The following is a 27,372-nucleotide window of genomic DNA, read 5'->3' as shown; positions in this document are numbered from 1 at the left end:
AATCAATCTGGAATCACCTCCCAACTATACCACTTATTCACTATGCATTTCTTATGTTTTTATTCTAACTCAATCTAAAATGGAAACAATAGGAAAATACATGTTGTAAAACTTGATACAATTATACAAAATTATATAATTAATTGGTTTCCACAATATATAAGATTGATACACAATCAACTACAGCTATATTTGAATAAAAGGAGAAAATTCAATCATGACTATTTTCCTCATCCTTTGAAATAGAACTTATAAAAAAAAAATATGAACTCCCCAACCTAGATTTTTAAAAGATTGTTAATACGATCTCAGAAAACAATTGAAAGTCCTTCTTATAAAACATGTTATTTTATTAAGCTGCTTTATAATTCTTTATTAGTTTCCACTGACCATAAAATAAATTAAAATGCAAAAATAAGATTTTGTTTGTTTTGTTTATCAGAGGAAAGGTCTTCCTAGCCTGTAGCCCAGGCTCATCTTGAAATCACAATCCTCATGCTCAGTCTCCCCCAAGTGTAGGTACTTACAGGTATGAACCACCACAAACTAGAAACACTGAGGTTTTTTAAGTAAGAAAAAGTAAAATTCAAAATGAAACAACCTAGCTAAAATTAAAAATGAATGCAAAAAAAAATGAATGCAATTTTAAAGTATTTTTTAGAAAACTATTACCATCTTCAAAAATAATCTGTCAACGAAAGGTTTTTAATCCCTAATTCCTAGTTAATATTATGTTGTTTCTTTTGATGAACTATTATGTTAATATAAAAAGTAAATTGATAGTAAGTTGTTTTCTTGTCGGATTATAAGATGATATACTGGTGAGTCATCATTCTATTAAATCTATTGTTGATATGAGAGGAAACAATAGCTCTGTGGGGCACTCATTTATCTTCATATGCATGTATGGCTTTAAATTCAAAAACTACTCTTAATCCACACTCTGATGACAGAATCACATATACACCTTGTTGACACATACAGACTCCTTTATGATAAATTAAGAATATGAGTGGTAAAAATCTCAAAAGGAGTTAAACACTAATCAGTACAAAGAATACAGGAGTCCGGAGTCTACAGGTTCAGTTTTTGGTGCTTCAGATTACACAGTAGGAAATATAAATTCTATGCAAAGCAAACAAACCTCCAAATTCAAATAGCTACTAGGTATGTTGTATTCCTTCTGTGATTATTTTCTTCTCCAGCTTTGGAGAAGTAATACTCTGACTTCCACAGAAAATATACAGTAAAGAGGCTGCTAGTAAATTACACAAGTATCTAAAGATTAATTGGCGCTATGTCGGGAAAAAAAAAATGAACTTTACCATTTAGGCGGGGGTGAGGATGTGGGGGTGGGGGTGTACTTGAGGAGGTGGGACAGGATGGTAGGGGGAAAACAAAGGAGGAGGCAACAACACTGGATAAGAAATGTACTCAAAGCCATAGTAGTCAAAACAGCTTGGAACTGGCACAAGAACAGACCTCAGGACCAATGGAATAGAATTGAAAACCCAGAAATAAACCCACAGACCTATAGCCATCTAATCTTCAATAAGTGAACTAAAAAAAGTAGATCGGAAGAAAGACAGCCTCTTCGGAAAATGGTGCTGGCAAAATTGGTTAATCACTTGTAGAAAACTAAAGCTAGATCCTTATATATCACCCTGCACCAGAATCAACTCCAAATGGATCAAAGACCTCGAAGTCAAAGCAGACACCCTGAAAACATTACAGGAAGGAATAGGAGAAACCCTAAGTCTCCTTGGCACAGGCTGAAATTTTCTTTTTTTTTTTAATTTTTTTTTTTTGTTGTTGTTGGTCCTGGGGCTTGAACTCTAGGCTTGGGCGCTCTTCAGCTTAAGGCGAGCACTCTACCGCTTGAGCCACAGCGCCACTTCTGGTTTTCTAGTGGCTTACTGGAGATAAGAATCTCATGGACTTTTTTGAAGTATACAGAGTGTTATGGGTTTTGAAATTTGTGGACACAGATTTAGAAGATCACCATTTACAAATAAAATATTTTACATCTTAAAAAAAAAAAAAAAAAAGAATCTCATGGACTTTCCTGCCCGGGCTGGCTTTGAACTGCGATCCTCAGATCTCAGCCTCCTGAGTAGCTAGGATTACAGGCATGAGCCACCAGCTCCCAGCCAAAATTTTCTTAATAGAGACCCAAAAACACAACAAATTAAAGAAAGATTGGACAAATGGGATTGCATGAAGCTGCAGAGCTTCTGCATGGCAAAGGACATAGCAAGCAAGATCAACAGAAAGCCCACGGATTGGGAGAAGATCTTCACTAGCCATACAACAGACAAGGGTCTCATATCTAAAATATACTTAGAATTTAAAAAATTAAATCCCCCGACAACAAATCCTCAAAGAAACAACTGCTCAATAAATAAGTGGGCTAAAGACTTACAGAGAAACTTCTCTGAAGAGGAAAGAAGGATGGCCAATAGACACATGAAGAAATGCTCAACCTCTCTAGCCATAAAAGAAATGAAACTCAAAACACCACCACCTCACCTCAGTTAGAATGGCTATAATCAAGAACTCTAAGAACAATAGATGCTGGAGGGGATGTAGACAGATGGGAACCCTACTGCATTGTTGGTGGGAGTGTAAACTTGTTCAACCACTTTGGAAAGTAGTATGGAGGTTCCTCAAAAGACTCCACATAGAGCTCCCCTATACCCAGCAATCCCACTTTTGGGCATTTACCAGAATGATCACAAACAAGAACATACTAAAGATACCAGCACAACTATGTTTATTGCAGCATTATTTACCATAGCTAAGATATGGAACCAAACCAGATGCCCCTCAGTAGATGAATAGATCAAGAAAATGTGATATAGATAGATAGATAGATAGATAGATAGATAGATAGATAGATAGATAGATAGATAGATAGATAGATAGATAGAAGGACAGACGGACAGACGGACAGATGGACAGACAGACAGACAGACAGACGGACGGACAGACACACAGACAGACACACAGACACACAGACAGACAGACAGACAGACAGTGGAATTCTATGCCTCCATCAGAAAGAATGACATTGCCCCATTTGTTAGGAAATGGAAAGACTTGGAAAAAATTATATTAAGGGAAGTAAGCCAGGCCCAAAGAAACATAGGTCCCATGGTTTCCCTTATTTTGCAATAACTAGTATATGTCTGAGACAAGCAGAAAAGGTCAAATAAGATGATGTTAGGTGAAATGAACCCCAAGATAAGGACACAAGTGGTTTTTTCTTTCTTGCTATTGTTTCTAACGTATTTATAAGGTGTTTTTTTTTTTGTTGCTTTGTATGTCCCTCCCCCACCATATAACCCCTGTTTTCACTATATTTGATGTTGGTATACTTTGAGGAGGGGAAAGGAAAAAACAAATTATTTAAATAGGGATAGAGGTGGAACCATTGCAACAATGAGATGTACAAGATGCTATGTTGAAAAACGAACTTTCCAAGTTTGGGGGGTGGGGGGGGACTGTAGTTGTGAAGATGGGAGGGCAGGGATGGTAGGGGAAAAACAGGAAAAACAAAAGAGGAGGCAACAATGCTTGATAAGAAATGTACTCATTACCTTGCTCATGTATTTGTAACCCCTCTGTATGGTATTTTCACAATAAAAAAACTTATTTTAAAAAAAGATTAATTGGAAGTTTCAGAAACCAAGGTTAGAGGAAAGAAAAGAAAGATGAAGAAACATATAAGAAGGTTTTGATCTGCTTACTTGTCAAAGAGCTTGTGTAATTATAAAAAGACTGATGTTAAAGCTGGGTCTTTTTGTGCCAAGACTACCTCTCTTTTCCAATATATTCTAATAAAAATGGTAAGTATCAACAGATATGGCTTTAATAACAAAAGAAAATAGCAGGTACATTATTTTAGTGGGCAGCTAATCAATGCAATAGCTATTATCAAACTCTGCCCTGAGCTAGGCATAGGGGCCCATGCCTGTAATCTCAGCACTTAGAAGCTGAAGCAGAAGGATCACAATTTGGAGACCAGCTTGTGATATACATACATACATACACGCATACATGCACACATATATACAAATATATATGCACATACATACACACCTCAAAAATATAAACCTGCCTCAAAAAAAGCAACAAACAACAACAGAAATCCCTAAATTGGTTCTCCAATGAGACTATGATGAATGTTCTGCCACTAAAATAATCTGAGTGCTAAAAAATAAATAAATAAATAAATAAGTTAATAGATGGCAGTTTCTAAATAATTTGTGGGCAAATTCTTCATCTTTGGCACACCAATTACTGATTTTCTTTGACCATTAGCAGGCTATAAAATACATGATAGATAAAAATTAAATTATTCAAGGAATATTTATGAATCCTAAGTTTGGTTAGCTTGAGAGCTGGGCCAGTTTATAGATCCATAGATTTGTAATTTTACTTGTTTTTCTCTATATAGGACACTTTAATCCTATTATGAACCATACCCAAAAGTTCTCCCATTTAAGACATTAAAATTAAATGTAACAGTATCAGAATAATGACTAGATTTTTTTTAACCTTTTTTTTTTTTTTTTTTTGCCAGTCCTGGGACTTGAAGTCTGGGCCTGGGCACTGTCTTTCAACTCTTCAGCTCAAGACGAATGCTCTACCACTTGAGCCACAGCATCACTTCCAGCTTTTTCTGTTTATGTGGTGCTGAGGAATCGAACCCAGGGCCTCATGCATGCGAGGCCAGCACTCTACCACTGAGCCACCTGCCCAGCCCAGATTTTTTTAACTTTTTTAAGTGTATGATAGTACTAGGGTTTGACTTCAGTGGTCCCAAAATTTCACTTGCCTTTTTCACTCCTTGCTGGTACTTTACTATTTGAGCCATACCTCCAGTTCTGACTTTTATATTTTGGCTGTTTAAGCAATCTTAAAATTACAGCTACAGTAGAACACAGGTGGCTCACACTTTCAATCTTAGCTACTCAAGAGGCTGAGATAAGAGGATCTTGGTTTGAAGCCAGCCAAGGCAGGGAAGTCCAGGAGACTCTTATCTCCAGCTAAAAAAAACAAGCCTCAAACAAAAACAAAACAAAACAAAACAAAAAGCCATAAGTGGAGGTGTGGCTCAGTTAGTAGTTAGCCTAGAGCATAAAAGCTCAGGGATAGTACTCAGGCCCAGAGTTCCAGCCCCACGACCACAAGAAATAAATAAATAAATAATAAAAACAAAAACAAAAAAACTATAGCTACATAACACATTAAATTACTGGATTAATAAAATCACGTTTCCATAAAAATTCATTTGTCGGGGCTGGGAAGGTGGCTCAGTGGTAGAGTGCTTGCTTTGCATGCCTGAGGCCCTGGGTTCAATTCCTCAGCACCACATAAGCAAAAAGAAAAAAGCCGGAAGTGGCGCTGTGGCTCAAGTGGTAGAGCTCTAGCCTTGAGCTGAAGAGCTGAGGGACAGCGCCCAGGCCCAGAGTTCAGGCCCCATGACCGGACCCAAAAAAAAAAAAAATTCATTTGTCCATTATCATTACTATTATTATGAATTTCTTCCAACAATAATAGTTCTCCAACTAAACATCAACAATGTTCAAGACTTTTTTCTTATTCTTATCCAATTGGTTTTTTTCTTGTTCTAAACCTGTCTAACAGAACTTGTAAGAAATTGCTTTTCCCACTGTGTAGGTAAAAACTGGATGATGAAAGTAACTGAGTAGTCACTGGGTTGATGTCATATACAGAGCAGCTGACAGACCAAGGAATAATCCGGGTCCTTGGAGCTGATGTCAGCAACAGCACATTACTGCCCTCCATGTTCCTTCGTTACACTGTTCATTCAGCTTCGTACAGTCATACGCAGTGCTTTTAATCTTATGAATGACACTATTACTTTTATTACTAATAACAGTCTGTTACCATATGAGTCTTTTCATCCTAATGACATTCTTTCTCCTGACAGCATTTTATAGACTTTACTTAATTAACTTTTGCCAATCTCCTATGCAAAAGAAACAGATAATTGACCACATCTAAAAGTCACACAATTTTTTTGTTGTAATTATTCAATAACTGGCCTTCTCCCAACACATTAGACTATCTGAAAATGGCACTTCAAAATTGCAAAGAATGACCCTGATGTGTCTACTCAGACAAAAACCTTTCCATACAAGTACACAATCTTTTCATCTCGCCATCTAAATGACGGCAGGAAAAAATACACTGTCAATTTTCTATTGCTACCTGAAGCCCAGTGCTAATTCATCATAGCCACTGAAGGATATATTAAATGTTCGTCTACATTAGCAATCAGAATTAACATGCTCATGCAAATGCAATAATTTTGACATTTTTGCTACCACTCTCAAATGGGTGAGAGAGATCCAAAGACTTTTTGTAATAGGAAGTAGACATGAAAGGGGAGTACATAAAAGACATAAAAACTTGACCTGGACATTGTGGCTCATGCCTATAATCCAGCGTCTTATGAGACAAAGGTCAAGGATCAAAGTTCAAGGCCAATCCAGGTAAAAGACAGCAATATGCTCCCTTATTCAAACAATAAAACTAGTGGGTGGCTCATGCCTGTGATCCCAGCTACACAGGTGGTATAGGTACAAGGATTGTGGTCCAAAGGTGGACCTGAGTAAACCAAGATTATCTCTGAAAAATAAGTAAAGCAAAAAAGGGTTAGGGACTTGACTTGGTAGTAACATACCGCACAAGTTAGAGTGAGGCCCTGAAGTTAAGTCCTTGTACCAAAAAAGAAAAGAGAAGAAAAATCTTTCAACAGTGGGTGAAACAAGAGGAAAACAATTTGAAGTAAATCATTAGAAAAGTTATCTTTGTATAAAAGGATGCTTCAGTACTCTGAAAAGAGGTAAGAGTAAACAAGCTTTTAAACTGAAGAGCAAAAGAATAGAAAGTAACAGTAATGCAAGATTTGGGAAATAGACACAGGGAAGAAAGCAACTTCCTCTTTGCTGAGATAGGAAAAATATCTTAAAACAAGGTTTGTGATGAGACAAAGATAAAAGGTTGGAGTACAATGACTTGAGGGAAGAACATAATTGTATTTTATTATATTCAGTAACTCAGGTCCCCTCCACCTTTAATTTTACATGGTTCAAATGTTTTAAATCCTTTGTTTTTTCATTTCATTTTTAAGGGCATACTGATACCTAAAGCTATTTTATGCCACATAAAAAGGTGAAATTTTATCTTTAGTTCTACCATGCTACAAATGACTAAGTATAAGGAGAGCATGAAATTCAATAACAAAAAATGAAATTCACAAGGGAGTAAAAAACAGCAAATCACATTTCAAGGTATAAAATACTCCCTCCATAACGTTATACTTCCATTGGCTTCTCACATATTATAGGTCCTTATTTTCCAAAAACTGAAAGTACCATGAAATATGGATTTCAGCAGCAGTCAGGATATTTTATTTCAGTCTTTTTCATTCTCTAGTGATAACTGGAAATTTGCAGATTTGGAAATATAAGTCATTTTTTCAGAAGGTGATGGAAACATAACCTGTCTGAATGGGTCTCTGGCAACTCTTGATAATTTAGTAAAGAAGAGAGTCTCCAGCTATCAAACAAGAAAGAGGGACATCTTCAGTATTACTAGCACATCTTTCTCAGGGCAGAAAACTGCCTTAATGAAAATACATGAAAGAATGGCTATAAAATTTTTAAACCCTAAAGACCCCTGTGCCCTCTAAGAACAAAATCTCAGTAAACTCAGATTCCTCCCAACAATACCCAAAACTTTCATCTGTTACCCATTGTACAAAGTTTCATTTCACCAACTACAAAAAGAGAAGTCTATTTATAAAACTGGAACAACTGGAATAAGGATATGAAGACAGGAGAAAAAAATTAAATTGGCATGTAAACATCATTAGTTAAGGCCCTGGACTATTTACTGAGCTGCTACATGCTGAGCCACATGATGGGCCTTGGATATAAGCTGTGACTCAATCCTGTCAGGTATCTTCCAGCCTATCCAGCAGTCTAACCAACCCACTTCTCAAACACCATAATGTGCTTTTTAATTCCATAAACGAAGAGGAAAAATGGAAGCTATTAACAGCACAAAGACTTGTCACAGCATTATTAATACAAGAGGGTCTTTTGTATACAAGAAGGTCTTCTTCTTCTATATGTAAGCATTATTCATAATGAGATTGTAAAGTTGGAAACCAGACGACATTAGATCCTTGTGGTCAATGTCAATATTTCTGATCTTAGTAAAATTCTTCTAATTATGTAAGTTGGCTCTTAGTTATGACCACTATCTTAGACTTTAAATGGCAATAGCTACTAAAAAAAAATGGATCCCGGCACTAATATGCAGAAATTTATACAATTAACACTGTGGAAAAAATAAATTAATACCAAGTTTTAAACTACTACCAAGCATAATGCTTTTAAACCAATGACCCTGCTTGGAAAGATGAATAATTTACATTATTTGTCACTCTCTCTCCTCCTATTATCACCTTCTACCTTTTTATGCCTCCTGTTATAAGACAATATTTGGTAGTTTGAGACAGGTAGCAGGTCGTTAAAGAGTCAACAGTAACACATTAACTTAGTAAGCATCCCTAGGCTTCTATTGTAAGATGGAAGAACTTGAACATATTACCATGGAGTGCTGATACAACTTGAGTGAATCACTAGAAAATAATTTTAAATGAAAAAGCCAATCCTAAAAGGCTATATATCGTTCAGCTTCATATATAAAATATTATGGGCTGGGAAAGTGGCTCAGTGGTAGAGTGCTTGCCTTGCATGCCAGAGGCCCTGGGTTCAATTCCTCAGCACCACATAAGCAAAGAGAAAAAAGCCGGAAGTGGCGCTGTGGCTCAAGTGGTAGAGCACTAGCCTTGAGCTGAAGAGCTGAGAGACAGACGCCCAGGCCCAGAGTTCAGGCCCCACGACCAGACCCCCCCCCAAAAAAAAAATATTATGGTGATGGCAAAATTATAGTAATGGAGAACATTTACTTCCTACAATTACATGTGAAATAAGAACTACCTCAACATAAAAATTCCAGTAACACTCTGGGCCTGAGTATTATGCAAACATTATAGCCTGTACTTACACAAACCAAGACAGCTGCAACATCACATTTATATAACATAACCACTTGGGACCACCATCATTTATATTCAGTCTTATCACTGATCAAAATGTTAGGTGATACGTGACTGTTATTTAAAAACTCACTAACACTACTTGAGTCAGAAACAAGTATTTTATACTACCTTAACAGAAGTATAAAAAGAATAGACATGATAAAATAGCCACAGAAAAGGTGCCTGAGAAAACAATGAAGAAAAATAATAACATCATGAACAAATAGCAAATTATTATTTAGGCATATTTAGAGACACACTAGATGTCACTCTATTAATTCAAGATAGAATGCTTACCCTATGCTTTGCCTTAATCCTCTTCCTGTATTCTTCTTTGTCAAACTTGTCCTCTTCCTGAAGTCTTTCCTTTGCTTTTTCTAAGTTGATACCACCAGCATCATCTTCCTCCTCTGTATCCTTTGTGGTAGATTTCTGTACTTGTGGCCACTGCTGAACCAACTACAGACAGAAAAAGTTAAGTATGTGGTGGGGAAAAAAAGAACTTTCAAGAAACCAAATAATACCATGTAATCATTATAAATTAGTATGTAACCATTTCCTGCCTTACAATTCTCTATGAACTTTCTTATAAACTTCCTAATTAAGGGGAATAAGGCACAAGTTCACAAAATTATTTGGAGAAAGTGGCTGCAGAGAAGAAATGCTTCCCAATTTTGTTTTTAATATCTATTCAAATTACTCAACTCAAAATCATCATTGAAATCAGAGCAAGACCTGTGCAGAGCAGGACTGCCAGAGCAGGACTAGTGTGTGCCTCCTGTGGGCTACTGAGGCATCTGCGTGTGTCCCTAACAGAGCCCACTAAGCTGCTGTGCTGACTTTACTTTCCTGTTTCTCCTATCGGAACTAACTCTGAAGGCAGCTATGTCTTGTTTATTTATCCTTAGAGCCCGAAATAGTATGTGACATAGTACACAGGGCCTCAAAGCTGATCAATGTATTGCACTAGCAGCCAATATTATAGGAAATGGGATTGGAAAAACTAAAGGTGAAAATTCGTTCAGGCTGCTCAAATCCACACGACTCTGCACACATCATTTACAGATAGGAACAAGGTGACAGGCAGACAAGGACAGGCAGACAAGGGCATGCAACTGGGAGGGACTCTGGCTAAAGGTCCTGGCTTTTTCAATAGCCTACTGTATAATGCTGAATAAATTATTCTCTGTATACTTGTGTCCTCTCCAGAAAAATAAAGAGCTGACTCCATAATTTGTAGCTCAAACCATTATATAAAGCTTTACACAATTTGCACAAAAATGGTTCTTTTATCAAATAACTAGTTGCCAGAAGAATTTAAATAGGTGCCACTGTTTTCAAAGCCCGTTTATTGATCTGCAAGCTAATGGGAACCTCCCAGATGTTCACAAGGCCCTGCCTCCTCTCAAGTTTGCAACCACCACAGCTGTTCTTCAAGATGGGATTACTGTATTCTCAACTTCCAGCAACCAATGCATTAAAAGATATTATTGCATGACTGGCCATTCCAGCAATCACTGAGCCCAAAGCAGCCAGGGGGATCAGTTGTAGCAAAGAAAAGCCATCTCTCATTCAGACTCCTCATCCAAATGAATATCACAGAGTAAAAAGGTATACCCTCTGCAGGCTAAACAAAGAGCAGAAGTTCTTTCTGAGCTTCCAATCTAAGTTAAATTGTGGCTCAGAAATTGTGGCTCAGAACCATCAACAGCTCCTATTAGCAATAAGCATAAGTGAAACATTTTATAGTTAAAGATTTGCAATCACCCTGGAGCTAATTGGTATAATCTGTGCAGTTAACAGCACACTAAGAAACCTCATTACACTAAGAGCACTCATCTTATTTTGCAGGGAACATCAGAGGCGATATGACTACATTTTAGTTTAGCCTGCATCTCTCGTGCTCGACTCTCTTTTAGTGCTTTCATAAAGATTTATTATTTATCATTAATAGTGCTTTCCACTTCCAGCAACTTTAAAGCATGCTATAGATTTTGTTATCTGTCATCTCATTTTTTTACACCCCCAAATAACACCCAAATCTTCCTAACTTCAAAATTTTAAAAAAAAGAAAAAGAAGAAGCATAGTCCTTTGGATACTGTCCGCTTAATTAGCATTTAAATCAGTGATGATGTAATGAAATCTACAATGGTGATACTAGTTGGTATAAAAAGCTCTCAACAAATTATTCTGAAGCTTTATCATACATTAAGCATTCATCTAGATATTGAGTGTAGAAGTGAACAAAATATCTTCCTTCATAGAAAAATAGAATAGAAAACATTGATAGCAGTCAAATGAATGGACTGTGAGATTACAAAGCAAGTATTGTACTTGGTGGCATGGCTCAAGTGGTAGAGCACCAGCAATGAGCAAAAAAGAGAGAGTACAAGGTCATGAGTCCAAGACCTGGTACTGGCACAAAAACAAAAAACAACAGAATTTAGAAAGTTCATAACCACCTATGTCAGGATACCAGTAAGTATCTCAGTTTACTGACAAGGAGAAATTCTTCTCCACAGCACAGGGCTGATGAAATGCTTCCAGAAATAATGAGAGGAACGGCTGGGTAAGCCCTCAAGAAACATCGACATTCTCAGTAATGAGTAGCCAGTCAGCAGAAGACAAACCCTAGAATCACTAGACAAGTGTTTACAGAATCTTACCTCTCCATCATCAGTAAAGGTTATCTTCTTATTCACTTTAAAATTTCTCTTCATTACTTTTTTTGCTTCAGCAACTTTGGTTAATTTTTTCTTGACACTGGCTTTAGAAGGTTCTTTCTTCTATTTGAGAATAAACAAAAAAAGAGATGATTTGAGAAACAGTTGTTTTGTATTAATTTTAACTCTACTAATGTATCCCCAAAATTGAATGCACTTACTTACTGCTCTCATTGGCAAGGAGAGGCAACAAAATATCTAAAAATCAAGCTATTAAGACATAATAACTGATGACAGACACTCTCGATGCTCAAGGCTCAGGCCAGCCTTGGAAAGCAATCCTCCCACATACATCTGCTATGTAGCTGAGATTACAGTCATGCACCATCACTCCTGACTTATTAAGAGGAAGTCCTGTTAAATTTTTCATAGGCTAGCCTCAAGCTGCAATCTTCCCAATCTCCACCTCCCAAATGGGTGACTACCATGGTGACTACTATGCTCAAACCTGTTGTTTATTTTTTGATTACAGAAATTCTGGCTGAGAGGAGATGGAATCTGAATGTCACATTGATTTATATTTCCCTGATGGCTAATGATGTTGAGCGTCTCTTCATATGTTTGTTGGCCCGTGTTGTTAATTATTGATTTTTGGAGATAACACATGTACATGTATTCTGTAAAGGATATTTACCTTAAAAATTATATTTCTTGGCCTGTTTATTAGCAAACTCAGTTTCCCTCCCAAGAAGTGTCTTATCCTCTCAGAGATTTATTTTTCAGATATATACGAAAAACAAAGTTACTAGAAAAGCTACCTCTTGCAATGCCTTGTTCATGTATATTCATATACACATGTAGTATCACTTTATGAAAGACAAAACACTCCAAGAAGATGTCATTTATATTCTGAAAGAGCTTGGCACCTGTGGCTCATCCCTGTAATCCTAGCTACTCAGGAGGCTGAAACCAGCCTGGGCAAGCAAGTATGTGAGACTCCTATCTCCAATTAACCACCAAAACAAATACCAACAGTGGAGCTGTGGCTCAAGTGGTAGAGCACTACCCTTGAACAGAAAAACTCAGGGACAGTGCCTAGGTCCTGACTTGGAAGGCCTAGGACCAACACATACACCAAAAAAAAAATTTTTTTGAAAGATATTTCCAAGTAATCCTACACAGAGGTTATGCAAATTTATATTCCCAACAAAAATTCAAGAAGAGTTGATTCTCCACATTGCTTATTCCAGGCAAAGTAGTATGCTTTGAGTTTGTCAGTCCACCAGGTAGAATAAAAAAATCCAAGGAAGTTTTAAATTGACTTGTATCTTTTTTCTGACAGAACATTTATTCAAAGGCATCATTTTCTTGGGTATGATCTATATTCTGTGGTGCTATTTCTAAGTCATCTCTTCATTCATTAAATATGCTTCAAAATTTCTCTGCAATTCATCAGTTATGTTCAGGCTTTTGCCACTCTGGGTAATTTTTTCCTATCTTCTTCTATTTTGTTTATTGCAGATTTTAATGTAACTTCTTAAAATGCTTTCTTAGTTTGTCCTGTACTCTATAAATACTTTTCCAACTGTAAGATTTCTTAGGAATAAATTTAACTTCTTACAAGTCATTTTTTTTAGCAGTTTTAATAACAGCTCTTGGAAATAAAGAATGTGTTCATTAATACTTTATATTTCTATTCAGTAAGGCATAAAAAATAAAAAGTATATCTATTGTTGGGGGAGTTATATGTGACTACATAACTACATTATTGGTACAAGAATAAAATTTGTAGCCGCCAAAATTTGCAGACAGACACAAAATATCAAAATGTAATTTTTGTTTCAATTTGAATTTCTTAAGCACGTACACTAAAAGGCTAAGAGAAAAATATAAAACACAAACTGATAAAGCATCAAATTGTCCTCAAGATTCTATGATAGCCATAGGAAGTTGTTTCAAGGAACTTGGAAGATAAAGAACTACCACCATTACTATCAGTCACAAAAACAATCATGGCTCCCATCACAAGGGTAAAATAAGAAGACTCAAAATAAAATCAATGGGAAAAGAAAACCAGTAATATTTTAGATGAGAAGCAGAGATCAAAGTTGGAATTAGAGAGTCCAAAGAAATCAGATTATGTCTCCTTTAAGTGATTCCCATATGTGCCACTGACTAATAGTTTATAATGAAAACTATCTAAAAGTTGGGGGGGGGGGGATAATTCAACCATAAAGGCAACTTTAGAGATGATCTGTTACAGTCTCAGACACTCATGTCAAAGATGAGAACATTCCTTACCAAAAACTGCTTCTCGGGGCTGGGAAGGTGGCTCAGTGGTTGAGTGCTTGCCTTGCATGCCTGAGGCCCTGGAATCGATTCCTCAGCACCACATAAGCAAAAAGAAAAAAGCCAGAAGTGGCACTGTGGCTCCAGTGGTAGAGCACTAGCCTTGACCTGAAGAGCTGAGGGACAGCGCCCAGGCCCAGAGTTCAGACCCAACGACCGGACCAAAAAAATAAAATAAAATAAAATAAAAACTGCTTCTCTAAGTCTATATTTCTACTGACTAAAATAGTCAAGCCTTACTCAAATTTATTCATGTTTAAAAAAAAAAAAGCCAAAATGTCTGATATGGAAGCCTCATATCTTTTTTTTTTTTTTTTTTGCCAATCCTGCATCTTTTTTTTGGGGGGGGGGAGGGGGAGGGGGTCCCTCAGGCATGCAAGGCAAGCACTCTACCACTGAGCCACCTTCCCAGCCCGGAAGCCTCATATCTTAACAATCCTAAACCTATCAAACTACAAGTATTTTCTAATTTTATAGTGTAAATCATAGACGCATTTGATCATGATCATTTCTTTTAAAGCCTATCTGAATCTTTTAAGAAACCTAACACTATCACCATCTAGTAGCTAAAGCATGTTGGTAAAATCTTTGAAAACTATAGCTTTAAAAATCAGGAAAAATAAATAAAATCAGGAATGATGGGTTTGATATTTTATGTTCTGCAATGTAAGAAACACCCTGGATTTTAGTTGCAGAGCAATCTGAATGTATTTATTACTACTTGATTGCCCATTTAAAAATAGCTAACCGCACAATCTAAAATACTGTTTTCTAAAGTCACATGCAGAGTAGAACATCAGCTTAAAGTGTTATTACAAGAACAAAAATTGTGTTTTCAGAATTCCAACACAGCAACAGTCCCAGAATTACTGAACACTAGAAGGGGAGGATGGAAAACAGAGTAAGTGGTGCATACAAAGTGCAGAGACACAGAAAGAACTCAAGACCCATACATCTGTATCAATATAGATGAAACAAGACTACCTAAGAGATCCTATAATAGTCTAAAAACAGTATCTCATAGGACTTTCCTTTGTAATAATGCCTACATTTATGCATGTCACATTTTAGAATTTAATAGAAAGCACACTGTAATCTATCCAGGCTATACGTGTAAATTTGTAAATATAATATTTCAAGATGAAGGCACTATTTGCCTCCAAGTCTCAGATATATTATCTCTGGAATGGACTGCAACTGCTCCTGCCTTTTAGACATTCTGCACTCACTCTTGACTCTATTAAGGGTGATTCTATCGCAATCCCTTGTTTTCTTGTTTTGTTCCTCCTAGAATAGACTACAGTCTCCAAGAATGATTTTTTAAAAAACTGCATTGTATTTCTATTTCCAGTGCATTACAGAAAGGACAGCATCTATGAAACATTCAATAAATAGTTCTGGAAAGAAGAATAAGTAAAATATGCATAGCTTCTTTTTCCACTCATAGCAAAGTCAAATCTTATCCCTACTGATTGCTTTTAAATTAAAATCTGAAGCTCAGATTAATTAAGCATTTGCTCAGTGTTGCATGATTTTAACCAGTGTTTGGTGTTGTTTATAATCTATAATTCTCATAGGATTTCTGTTCAAACTGCCTTAGAAGATTGAACAGTCCTAATTTGACTTGGTACTTCCTTTTTTACAGTTCTACCAGTTTAGGGGGAATGTATATGAGGACTGTTTATTTGAGAAACTTTTGTAGGTTTCAACTTTTTCAATCCATTACTTTTTTAAATTGTTTTCATAGCCAGGCAATGTGGCTCATACCTATAACCCTAGCTACTCAAGAGGAAGAGATTGGGAAGCAGTTTAAAGCTAGTCTGAGTGCAAAGTCAGCAAGACCTTGTCTCAACAATAAAAACCAGTGTGATGGTGTGCCCATCACCTCAGCTAAATGGAAGCATAAACAGAAGGATCACAGTCAAGGCTGGCCTGAGCACTAATGTGAGACTCTATTCAAAAACTAAACAAGAGGTCTGGGGGCATAGCGAAAGTGGATACAGTGTCTATCTAGCAAGGACAAGGTCCTGAGTTCAGTATTGTTTAAAAAAAAAAAAAGGTTGCTTTTAGACTTTATTTTGATGTATACTTTATTTTTTTTACCATGATTAATGAAGAGGTTTAATATTTTAGTTATTTTCTCACTTAGCCGCAAACCTGTTACTTCACTGTATAAAAATAGTACCAGCAAATGCAGTGCATTCTAAAATGGAGCTAGAATTCTTCATCTGAGGCTGTCCAACAAGCACTTCTTCCACTCCCAGTTATTTCAAATAGCAAGATCATTAGGTTAATCCAAATCCAGAGGAGGATATAAAATTACAACAGGATGTGTGATCACAGTATTATCCTTGGTACACTGATACATAATCTCTAGATTTTACCCTGGGCAATGAATTCTGAATACCAAATCCTAGAGTTTAGTCTAAAATTCATTAATGTATGGCAAAAAGAACATAAGGTGTTTGTCTGCAATCACTGGAAAATGAAGGGTATTTTCTCTCATGGTAGTGTTGAGTCGTTGCTTTTCCTACCAGAAAATGTTGCATCGTTGCAATTATTTTGATGTATACTTTAACTCCAAAAATAAAAACCTGCTTTCACATCCAAACATGATTTTTAAATATTAAATGTGTTATTTCAAACTGTAAGACGCCAAATCTACTTCCATTATGATATCACAGCTATTATGAAGTTTGTATTAAATACTTGTTACATTACACAGATACTTCATGGATTATACGTATATCTAGAAGACCACCTAGAAATCCTTCTAGTTTTTATATTACAAAACACATAATTATATTTATTCCAAATACAAAATCATATAGATGAGTGCCTACATTTCACAGTTAATCTTTTATTCAAATATGATTAGCTCTGAATACACTACAAAGCAAAGCACAAGTAAATACTAATTTTTCTATCCCTATATGGTTAGTGAGGAAATGTAATTTATAATTTGATAAAAGTGGTTAATATTATGTTGAGCAACAATGAGAAAATATTATAAATCATTTCTGATTCACTTTTAAAAAATCTTTAAAAGGTCAGCAAGCATAGAAAAACAGGTAATTTTCTCTTGAATGTTTCTTTCCGCTCCCACTGTCCCCCATAACCCCAACATTGCACAGACATGCAATGAGCTCAACTTCCTTCCTTCACATTAAGGAGAATAAGGCATGGACTCTAAGTGGCCTTCCTAATAGAAATTGCCTTTCTTTTTTTTTTGATGTTGGGCCTAGGGCCTGACCTCCTGGCCTGGATGTTGACTCTAAGCTTTTTTGTTCAGGACTAGAGCTCTACCACTTGAATCACAACTCCACTTCTGGCTTTTGGGCGATTAATTGCAAATAAGAATCTCATAGACTTCCTGCTACAGTTGGCTTTTCAAAGCATGAGGTTCAGATATCAGCCCCCTGAGTACCTTGGATTACAAGTGTGAGCCACTGTCACTCAACCCAAAAACTTTTTTTTTTTTTGGTCAGTCATGGGGCCTGTACTCTGGGTCTAGGGACTGTCCCTCAGCTCTTCAGCTCAAGGCAAGCACTCTACCACTTGAACAACAGCACCACTTCTGGCTTTTTCTGCTTAGGTGGTTCTGAGGAATTGAACCCAGGACCTCATGCATGCAAGGCAAGCACTATACCACTGAGCCACCTTCCAAGCCCCTCAGAAACTCTTTTTTAACCTAATAAATTTTCTTCCTAAGTCTGCATACCTGCAGTCTTAACAAATGAATGTGTAAAAAAAGTAACTTTTAGCTGGGTGCTGGTGATTCACACCTGTAATCCCAACTGCTCAGCAGTCTGAGACCTGAAGATTACAGTTCAAAGCAAGCCGGGGCAGGAAAGTCTGTGAGACTCTTATCTCCAATAAACCACCAGAAAACCAGAAGTTCAGCTATGTCTCAAAGTGGTAGAGCGCTAGTGTTGAGCAGCAGAGGTCAGAGGCAGCACCCAGGCACTGAGTTTAAACTCCATGACTGACACACAAAAAAAGTAACTTTTAAATATATCTCCAATATAATTTCTATAATCCTATAACCCTGGCCTGTCTGTCCCAAAATAATTTCCTAGCATACTATAAGTAGACAAAAACAGAGAGGTATGAGGGCATTTATGAGGAGATCTTAGTGCTTTTTAATGTACCCACTTATACCTACCAGTGCCAAGAATGTGAAGAATGTGCCTCATATCTTTGAAACTTGATATAAACAGGTACAATCCAGATTGGAGGAAGTTAAGTTCCTCCACATGACCTAAGTCACAGAGGTTCACTGGCCTTGCTTCTGCCATTGTCCCAAAGTCATCCTCAACAAACATCATGCTGGATCTCTTCCACCTCACAGCACCTTGTAGCTGGGTCTCACACCCTGGGACAGTTGCTTAGGCTGTGTAGTGTTCTGTTCTGCTGGCAGTAAGTATGTATTTGCTACATACCATGTCCCTCCCAAAAAAATAAAGCTACTAAAGGGACAAAATCTCAGATAGTTTCTATTCTTTAACACAATTATGGGACCAGCCATACTTTGCCTTAGGAATCCAATTTTTAACCTGCCACTTTTAATAAATATTTCTGTATTAGGAAGTAGGCAGCTGGAAGCAATTTAGGAAAACAGAGCCTGATACATTTTTGCCTCTTTCAAGGTTTCAAAAAAAAAAAAAAATGACAGTGTTGATTTCATTTCTAATTTGTGTCCAAATTGGCTATTCTGTTGACTCCTACAACTTTTGGAATCCTTCTAGAAGTATTTCATAAACTACCAAAAAAAAAAAAATCAGCAATACTTTTAAAGCCTTCACGAAGAACAAAACTAAAATGGGATTTGGTGATTAGCCAGCTGTTTCTGACATGATATTTTAAACATTTAAGAGGTGTTGGAGCCATTGTGTCGGTGCCCAGAGGTAAAGCAATCAATTCTACTATTTATCTATGATTCCCATGTATGACATCTGTCTACAATGGCTGACATTTGACATCACAAGACATATATAGACCGCATCAAGATCAATTAACTGAACAGAAACACGGCCAAGCCATGGTCACAACTACTATGTGCAAAAAAGTTTCAAGCTCTACCTTGGAGTTAAAGTTGACTAATGTTAGCTAAGCAGAAAGCATTAAATGAAAAAAAAAAAAAGGGCTATTTTAACAAAGTGCACTACGATGCTACCTAATAGTTAAAAATTGATTATTCTTACAAAATGGTGGTATGCAAACCAAACAATGGTGATTTAAAATATTACTAACTACACAACTCAGAAGGACAAAAGGCTCCTTGAAGATACTTTGAGAAACATTACCACACACAAATGTAAGTAAGCATATGGATACATGCCCTCATGAAACACACACACACACACACACACACACACACACACACACACACACACACACACACACACACACACACACACACACACACACACACACACACACACACACACACACACACACACACACACACACACACCTTGGAAAGTTAAGTCATGATCAGAACTCTGTACCTCTGAAAAGCTACTTTATGCTCTTTCCTTGACACCATAGTATTTTAGATAGGAACATCTCAATATTAGACTTCCCTGAGAATCTTTTCTTATATAAGGTCTAATACTAAGACTTCAAAAAAATGAAATGCAAAGAGCTGGTCAACAGATTTTTTTTTTTTTTTTTTGTCGGTCATGTGGCCTGAACTCTGGGCCTGGGTGCTATCCCTCAGCTCTTCAGCTCAAGGCTAGCGCTCTACCACTTGAGCAACAGCAACTGACTGGCAATACAGAATTTGGGATTTCTACCGACTTTTTCTGCTAATGTGGTGCTAAGGAATCGAATCCAGGCCCTCATGCATGCAAGGCAAGCACTCTACCACTGAGCCACCTTCCCAGCCCCTAAGAATTCTTTAAGGAATTAATTGAATTCCTTTCTCTTTGCATAGAATCTTAGATATGACTCAACCCGGGATTTTTGTTTGTTTTTTTTGTCTTCCAAAGCAAAGCATTTATAAGGAAGAAATGAAAAGGACGATATCCTTCAATGCTTTACTATGTTTTTCCATCATAAATTATATGCTGAGCCTGCAGCAATTAATACAATTTCCATATGTCTCCCATAGCACTTAATTATTCTTAAAAGTTTGACAACAGTTGGAAGCTGTTGACAGATTCAGACTCAATTAGTTTTTCTCCTACCTTGGAAGAGTCCCTGCTAGTTTGTTAGTAAATTAGTCACAATAAAATGTATTATTTTCAGGAAATATAACTGCCACTAAGATCTAGTGAAAAAAAAACACAATCCTCAAAGAAATCCCAAATTCTATAGTGCCAGTCAATTGCTTTAAAAAGAAATTACTCTCCCTTCTGCTATTCTTACATACTGTCTTATTTAGGAGCTGTCAATAAACTTGAAATTCTTCCCCCAAAAGAAGATTTATAAGATTCAGCATTTTTTTATCCTTCAGTTATGTTTAAATATGGTATTTCTTAACTCTATTTGCATTTAAGAGGTTCTTCTGCTTCATCCATCTAGACATCAACTCTCTAAGGGTTAAAAACTGTCTTGTTTACCTTTTAATTCCTACAACAAGTACCTACACCCATAAATCAATAGTTATTGAGCTGAGTTGAGCCTGGGCTAATCAAGATCAATTTTCTCTTAAAATATTTAAAGTCTCCGAAAAACATTCCATTTTATCTATTCTAATGTTAACTTGCTTAAATAACAGAAATAAATGTAGTATTTCATATTTGACAATTATTTGTCAAGAAAAGGAATTCACTGGCTCTGGACAATACTGTGATTTGAGAAGTGCCACTGTCTAAAAGTGACCTTAGGAAACACTCTAGTAAGTCACCTGGATAGTGAGTGTACACAACTGAATACAACAGGGCAAATGCTGCCTTCTACAGGAGGTAATTCCCCACATTCAGCCTACGTGGACTTCTCACATGATTGCAGGAACCCACAACCATGTCTAGTACCCAAACAGTATGTGTGCTTAATTACATGTGAATAACATCGATACTCCACTTCTACTTGTTCTATAAAAAGGGAGAAAGAAAACAGGACACCTCAACTAGTGAAAATCTATGATGCGTCCAATAGGATGCTTAAACTCTGGTTTCTCTCTTTTTCCCAATAAAGCTTATGCCTTATGACACTGTGTAATGTCCTAAGTGTTGGTGACAAATATCAATCCAGATACTACTTAGTTGACAAATGAAGAGGTTACAAACTCTGTGGAACTGTAGCTGATTAGAGGTGCCTTGTGTCAGATATCAGGCTCGATGTTTTACACTTTATTTACTCATCTGAACTACCCTTTTGCCTGAACCTGAGAGACTGTCTTATTTACCTTTTAATTATTCAGCTATTATTTAATTATTCAGCTATAAGAGACAGAGTCAGGTTCTAAACACAAGTCTGCCAAACAGAATATAAACAATAATAGTATCTATGTCATCTCCAACACAATAGGCTGTTGGTACTGGCCCAAAATCCCAATCTAAAATGTTTTAGCCAAAATTCAGTATTACCTTTGAAGGTCTATACTGGTACCAAAAAAACAAAAGACAGACTGAATTTTCTTCTTCTGCCACTATAAGAAAAAGACAATTGTAATTTACAGATACAAGTAAATAAAAGCTGGGGGTGGGAGAGTTAATAAGAGTTCAGTGGCATCCTTTTAGGATGATTGTGAGCCAAACAACAGCATATATAGAACAAGACAGGGAAAAAGACATGTGCAAAAGACAGTTACAATGATAAAAGGAGACAATAGAAAGCAAAAGTCACATGGAAGGAGGGAACAAGGGAGAGGAAAAATGCTGTAAAAACAACTTCTCTTGAGTAGTGATGCATTACAAAAACATTGCATCATCCCATCAAATCATATTTCCTCTTGTAACAGACTCCTAAACTGTCAACTCTAGATCGGGATAATAAATGAAACCAATGTTGGTTTCTAGAATTTCTTAAACAGGTATCAGCAGGATGCAAAATAACAACTATTCATCTAATAAATACATCCCTATTATAATGCTTGAGGATCAAAACTAGAAGCAGTAACTCAAAAAAGGGAAGAAAAGAAAAGAGTAAGAGTATATCAGAACATACAACAAATCTTTGGCATTTAATATTGCTACTTCCAAGTTCACATGTACCATTTTCAGTACTATTTACAACATATTCTAGATTATTCTTTTTTAAATACTTTATTTAAACTAGATAGTATGTTGAAAGATTTGGCTGACTCCATTAAAACTGAAAAACTTAATTGTTCTAAATAAATGATTTATTTCAAACTAATTTTGAAGACACAGCTTTAATGAAATATAGTAAATAGGGTGAAATGATAGGAATTCTATTAAAATGCAATTAATTCTCCACTAATGCTGGAGTTACGACATTACAAAACTCAGAGTTTGCCTCATTAATTTAAATTTAGGATGACAGGGATCAAAACTTCCTAATAAAGACCAAAAACTACAACCGAGTAAAAAATAAGTCACTATTATGAGCTACTTGAATACCTTTGGAAAACCTCAATAGACTAAGGGCTGATTTGTATAGCTAAGCTGTCAGACAGGCAAGATGTCTACCTCAGTTTTTTATTTGTTGCTATCTTTCTTAATAAAACTAGATGTATACATATAAGGAGAATTTTTTTTTAAAGAATATGGCCTATTCTAGAAACTTAATATTCAGAACACTATGGGTATAAATTTTTTCATGGAGAAGAAAATGTAAACTGATTTAATAATACTGTATCAAACACAAAAACTACTATTCTACATCTTTGTATACTTCTATTTATATACTTTATATTCTGATTTTCACAAGAGGGTTTATGAGGGAATTGGAGCTGTGAGAGGTAAGAAAACTTGCTCATGAAGAGAAAACAACATAGTATCTTCAAGATTCACAGGTCTTCTGACATTTAATCTAGCAGAATTTTCTCTACAAACACCAAGCTACTTCCAATCTTAAAGTAGTTTAACAATTTCACAAGTTCAGACACTTTGAAAACATGTTTCTAAAACACTTAGCATACACTTAGCTCACGCTTTAAGGAAGGGAGAAAAGCAAGCTAACACAACACAAACCTACTTGCTGATTCCATGGCAGATTCTTTACCAAATATGTCATTTCTCTTCACAGGGTAGGCGAGTAAGTGAAGGTGAAGACAAATTCTTTTGTTTTATCTTAATTATTGTTAGAAAGCTTTGATCTAAAAATTCTCTTAACAAAACTGAAAAAAAATATCACACTATGACATCCCATTCATAACAGCCATTCTGACATCCTAGTGCAGAATCTGAGAACTACTGAGAACTCCTCTGTGCAGGCGGACTCTCATCCTCCTTCGTGTGACAACATGGAAACTGGCACCTAAGCACAGTCAGGGCTGCTGCCAACTTACGACATTATCATGTATGAATTTCAGCATACACCTGACAAAACAGTGCAGCAAACAACCACCAAAACATTTTCATCTCTACAGATGGACAGACAGCAGAGGAAAAAGAATGGGGAAAATAACAATATTCAGATAAATGGTTCAGATATATTTTTTGCTGACTAAAATTACACATAAGCATCATCTCACACAATTTTCCCTGTAATTGTCCATTAACTAATACGTAAGTCTGGTACAAGATGTTTCAAATTCTCACAAAATGATGATGACGACAGGACCTTAATATAAAAGAAGGACTGTCTGGGAAGATATCAGCAGGAGGGGAGAAAAGAGAAAGGAAATGTATCAATTTTAATGCATCAATGCATTAAAATAGATGGAGTGAGAGCAAACGGTAGGGAGTAAACAAGTATTAGAAAAATTTAAAGACTTAAGAACATACAAGGAGGGCTGGGAAGGTGGCTCAGTGGTAGAGCGCTTGCCTTGCATGCATGAGGCCCTGGGTTCAATTCCTCAGCACCACATAAGCAAAAAGAAAAAAGCTGGAAGTGGCACTGTGGCTCAAGTGGTAGAGCACTAGCCTTGAGCTGAAGAGCTGAGGGACAGCGCCCAGGCCCAGAGTTCAGGCCCCATGACCGGACCCCCCCTCCCCCAAAAGAAAATACAAGGAAGACGAGGTTACACACTCTATTCCCTTAAGCCCATTGATGAGGAATGGCTAAGCAAGCAGATAAAGTGACAAAGTATAACAGTAGCAAAATGAAGCCCTCTCAGTTCCTCTTCAGGCTCAAGGTCACCTATCAGCAATCAAAGAATGTATTTATTTATTTATACCTTTCCTGATTTGAAAAGGTTCTCAAATTGTCACAAATAACCACTTGCTGTGGGCCAATAAGAGTATTTGCACTCTCCAGAATTTTACTTGCTATGAAAAAGGCACACTTCTCCTTGCAAATTGTATACTAAATTCAACTCTGAAAGGTTTTATAAATAAAACTGTTGAAACTCTAGTCACATGTGCAATATACTATTTACTTGACAAAGTTCTGTCTCCTAGAATGGGTCTTTTGGTAATAGAAATCATTTATTTGTTATATCTTAGTGTGGATTCCTTGCCATTCATCACTATTGCAGCTTAGGAGAAAGACTTCTCAAAATTGGACTTAGGCCTAAATGCAAGAGCTGAAAAATATGAAGCTTTGTGAAGAAAACAGGAGAAACATCTTTGGGATGAAGACAAAGAATAACAAAGCTCTAAGTCAAAAAACAGAAAACTGATAGGCAGACTTCTATCAAATTTTAAAACTCGGTGCTTCAAATAAAAAAAGAAGAAAACAGAGAATTGGAGAAAAAAACATTTTTTACAAACTGCTTGATACCTTGGGAACTTTATATTCTATTCAGATATTTAAGTAATCTTAAAATCACATAATTAAAAAGGTAAGCAACCCAATTTCTCTCGAACAGCAGATTTCAATCAACACATCACCCAAGCCAACTCGCAAATGGCAAATAAGCACAAGAAGACTGTTATCACCATTACACACCAGAATACATAATTAAAACAGCAATGTGATAAACCTCTCTACCCACTATGACGACTCATTTTTTTTTATGGTAATACCAAGAGCTGGCAAGAAATGCAGGGGTAACTGGAACTATCCTACTCTGCCAGCCAAGCAAAAGTCACAATCACTTTGAAAAACAGGTTGACAGTTTCTTAAAATTTTTAATTAATACTATCAAGAACCCAGTAATTTCACTCTTCAGCATTTACTCAAGAGAAAGGAAAACCTATCTCCACAAAAAGATGTTCAGGTCGTGTTTACTTGTTCTGGACAAGAAATAGTACAGAACTAGTATAGAACTAGTATAGTCTGGAAAAAGCAAAAACATAGTAACAATAAGCAAAAAAGCTGCTAGAGGATGGAGGTGGTGACCAGCATCTTTCATTTCAGTCCAAGACAGCTTTTAGAAAAATCTTCAATGATAAAAATGCTCAAAATTTAAATGTAACAGCAGGAAAAGGCCATAAATATTTGTCAAAACTCAATTGTATTTTTAAAACTAGTGATCAGAGTTGACTTTGTTGAAATCAAAATTAAAATGACTTTTTTTTTTCATAACTTTCTTGTTTAGGCTCGATCTGGCAAGAATGGCTCGTTCCTGCTCCATGGTACCCCATCAACTGAGCAGCTTAACGGGGGGCTAAAGGTTCACCTCTAAAGATCCCTCATTTGGCAGCTGATGCTGGCTATCCACTGGGAGCTTAGCAGGGACCCCAGACTGAGGTATTTGTGGGCTTTCTCTCCCAACATGGTAGTAGCTTTTGTCCCTGCATTCAGCATCCAAAGATGGATGGGCAGAGGTGGTATCATTTTTACGACATAGACTAGGAAGTCACATTAGCATCTTTCCCTCTGGTGGCAAACATGCCTAGAATTCAGAACAGAAACATAGCCCCTTCCTACCCCTGTTTATGGAAGGAATATTAATATTACATTATAAAGCAAAATGAATAAAATGGAAGCTTCTTTTCTGCCTATTTTGGAAAAGCAATCTACCATATTGGATTTTTATCATGTCCAAGAGTGAGAGCCATCATGGTGGTGAGGAAATAACATGATCTCATCTATGCTTTGGGATGATTAACTCCAGAAGGCCTGATAACATACTACAACAGAGATTGAAGAACATGTGGATGTTTATATACCTATTAATGTAACATTTCAAGAGTCAAAACCAAAAGAGTCCCTGGTAGAAATTTGGCTGGAGTGAATCAAAGAAATACCTTCCAGTGCCTTTGATTAGGAGTGAAATGTCTTGGTCATCAATGTCTACATCTAAGTAAGCCAACAGAGCATCCTTTGGAATACCAGTAATGCCATTAAACAAGACAAAGACCGTAAATTATATTTTGGAACAGATTAGTAAACGCAGAATCCTTTTGAAAAAAGAGGAGAAAGCCACACAAACAGCACATTTTTTTTACATAATCTGAATAGAAGAAAATCATTTTGATTAATCACTTGTTGGCCAATTCCTCCATTAAATACACTGTACCTCACTCATTTGTTTATACTTTCACTCAATTGTCAAGTGAACTATGTGCTCCCTTGTGAAGGTCAAAGCCTTCATAGATCCATCTGCCATTGTTCGTCACATTCAAAAGTCAGTATGCAGAGCAAAACCAATTTAAGATTATTAACTTTTTCATTTCCATTTAATTTCCTGTGACAACTAACCCTCAGAGTCACAATGTTTCCTTCACTCCTCTAATGAGCTAAAGACAGCTTTCACATTTATTTGACTTCTTTCTAAATTGGATGTATTTGGCAATACTAACCATTTAAATGAGCCAATGTCTAAACCTGAATAGGTTTTGAAAATGTTTCACAATGTTCTCTTGTCACTCCTAAAGCTATTCGGTACTTTAATAAAGTACAGACTGGTAAGGAGAGTTCTTACCAAGTTCTATATACCAAGAGTTATATAGTACTGGCCATCTAATTATATAAATAATACATTTTTTTTGGCTCTACCAAGGTAGATATTACTGGAAGAGGCAGTGGTCTCTTCACAATGAGCAGTATTTGATTTTCACCAGAGAGAAGAGAGACCGGATATCCAAATCCAGTCTCAAATGATACCAAAAAACAATATGAAACAATACATTTAGTAATTTCATATTTTGCCATAGCACAAACCATAAAATAAAGCACACACATACAAAATATCTTCTTAGGATAGAGAAATAATACACAGCATAAGACAGTGTAAAATTATAGAGGAGCCG

At 36.4% G+C, this 27,372-nt stretch overlaps 1 protein-coding gene across 1 annotated transcript in view; it reads right to left on the bottom strand.

Moving 5' to 3' along the window:
- Positions 1-27,372, bottom strand: part of LOC138821383 (probable ATP-dependent RNA helicase DDX10) — a 113,955-nt gene that overhangs the window by 42,731 nt on the left and 43,852 nt on the right. Inside the window, exons 14-15 of the mRNA XM_070013570.1 lie at positions 11,813-11,932; positions 9,443-9,604 (exon numbers count right to left, since the gene is read on the bottom strand). Coding sequence (XP_069869671.1) covers positions 9,443-9,604; positions 11,813-11,932 — 282 coding nt within the window. The remainder of the gene's footprint in view (positions 1-9,442; positions 9,605-11,812; positions 11,933-27,372) is intronic.

Source organism: Dipodomys merriami, unplaced genomic scaffold (assembly GCF_024711535.1).
Source record: "Dipodomys merriami isolate MVZ:Mamm:240054 unplaced genomic scaffold, mDipMer1.0.p SCAF_91, whole genome shotgun sequence".
Taxonomy (NCBI): domain Eukaryota; kingdom Metazoa; phylum Chordata; class Mammalia; order Rodentia; family Heteromyidae; genus Dipodomys; species Dipodomys merriami.
This window is presented reverse-complemented; position numbering and strand designations above follow the sequence as displayed.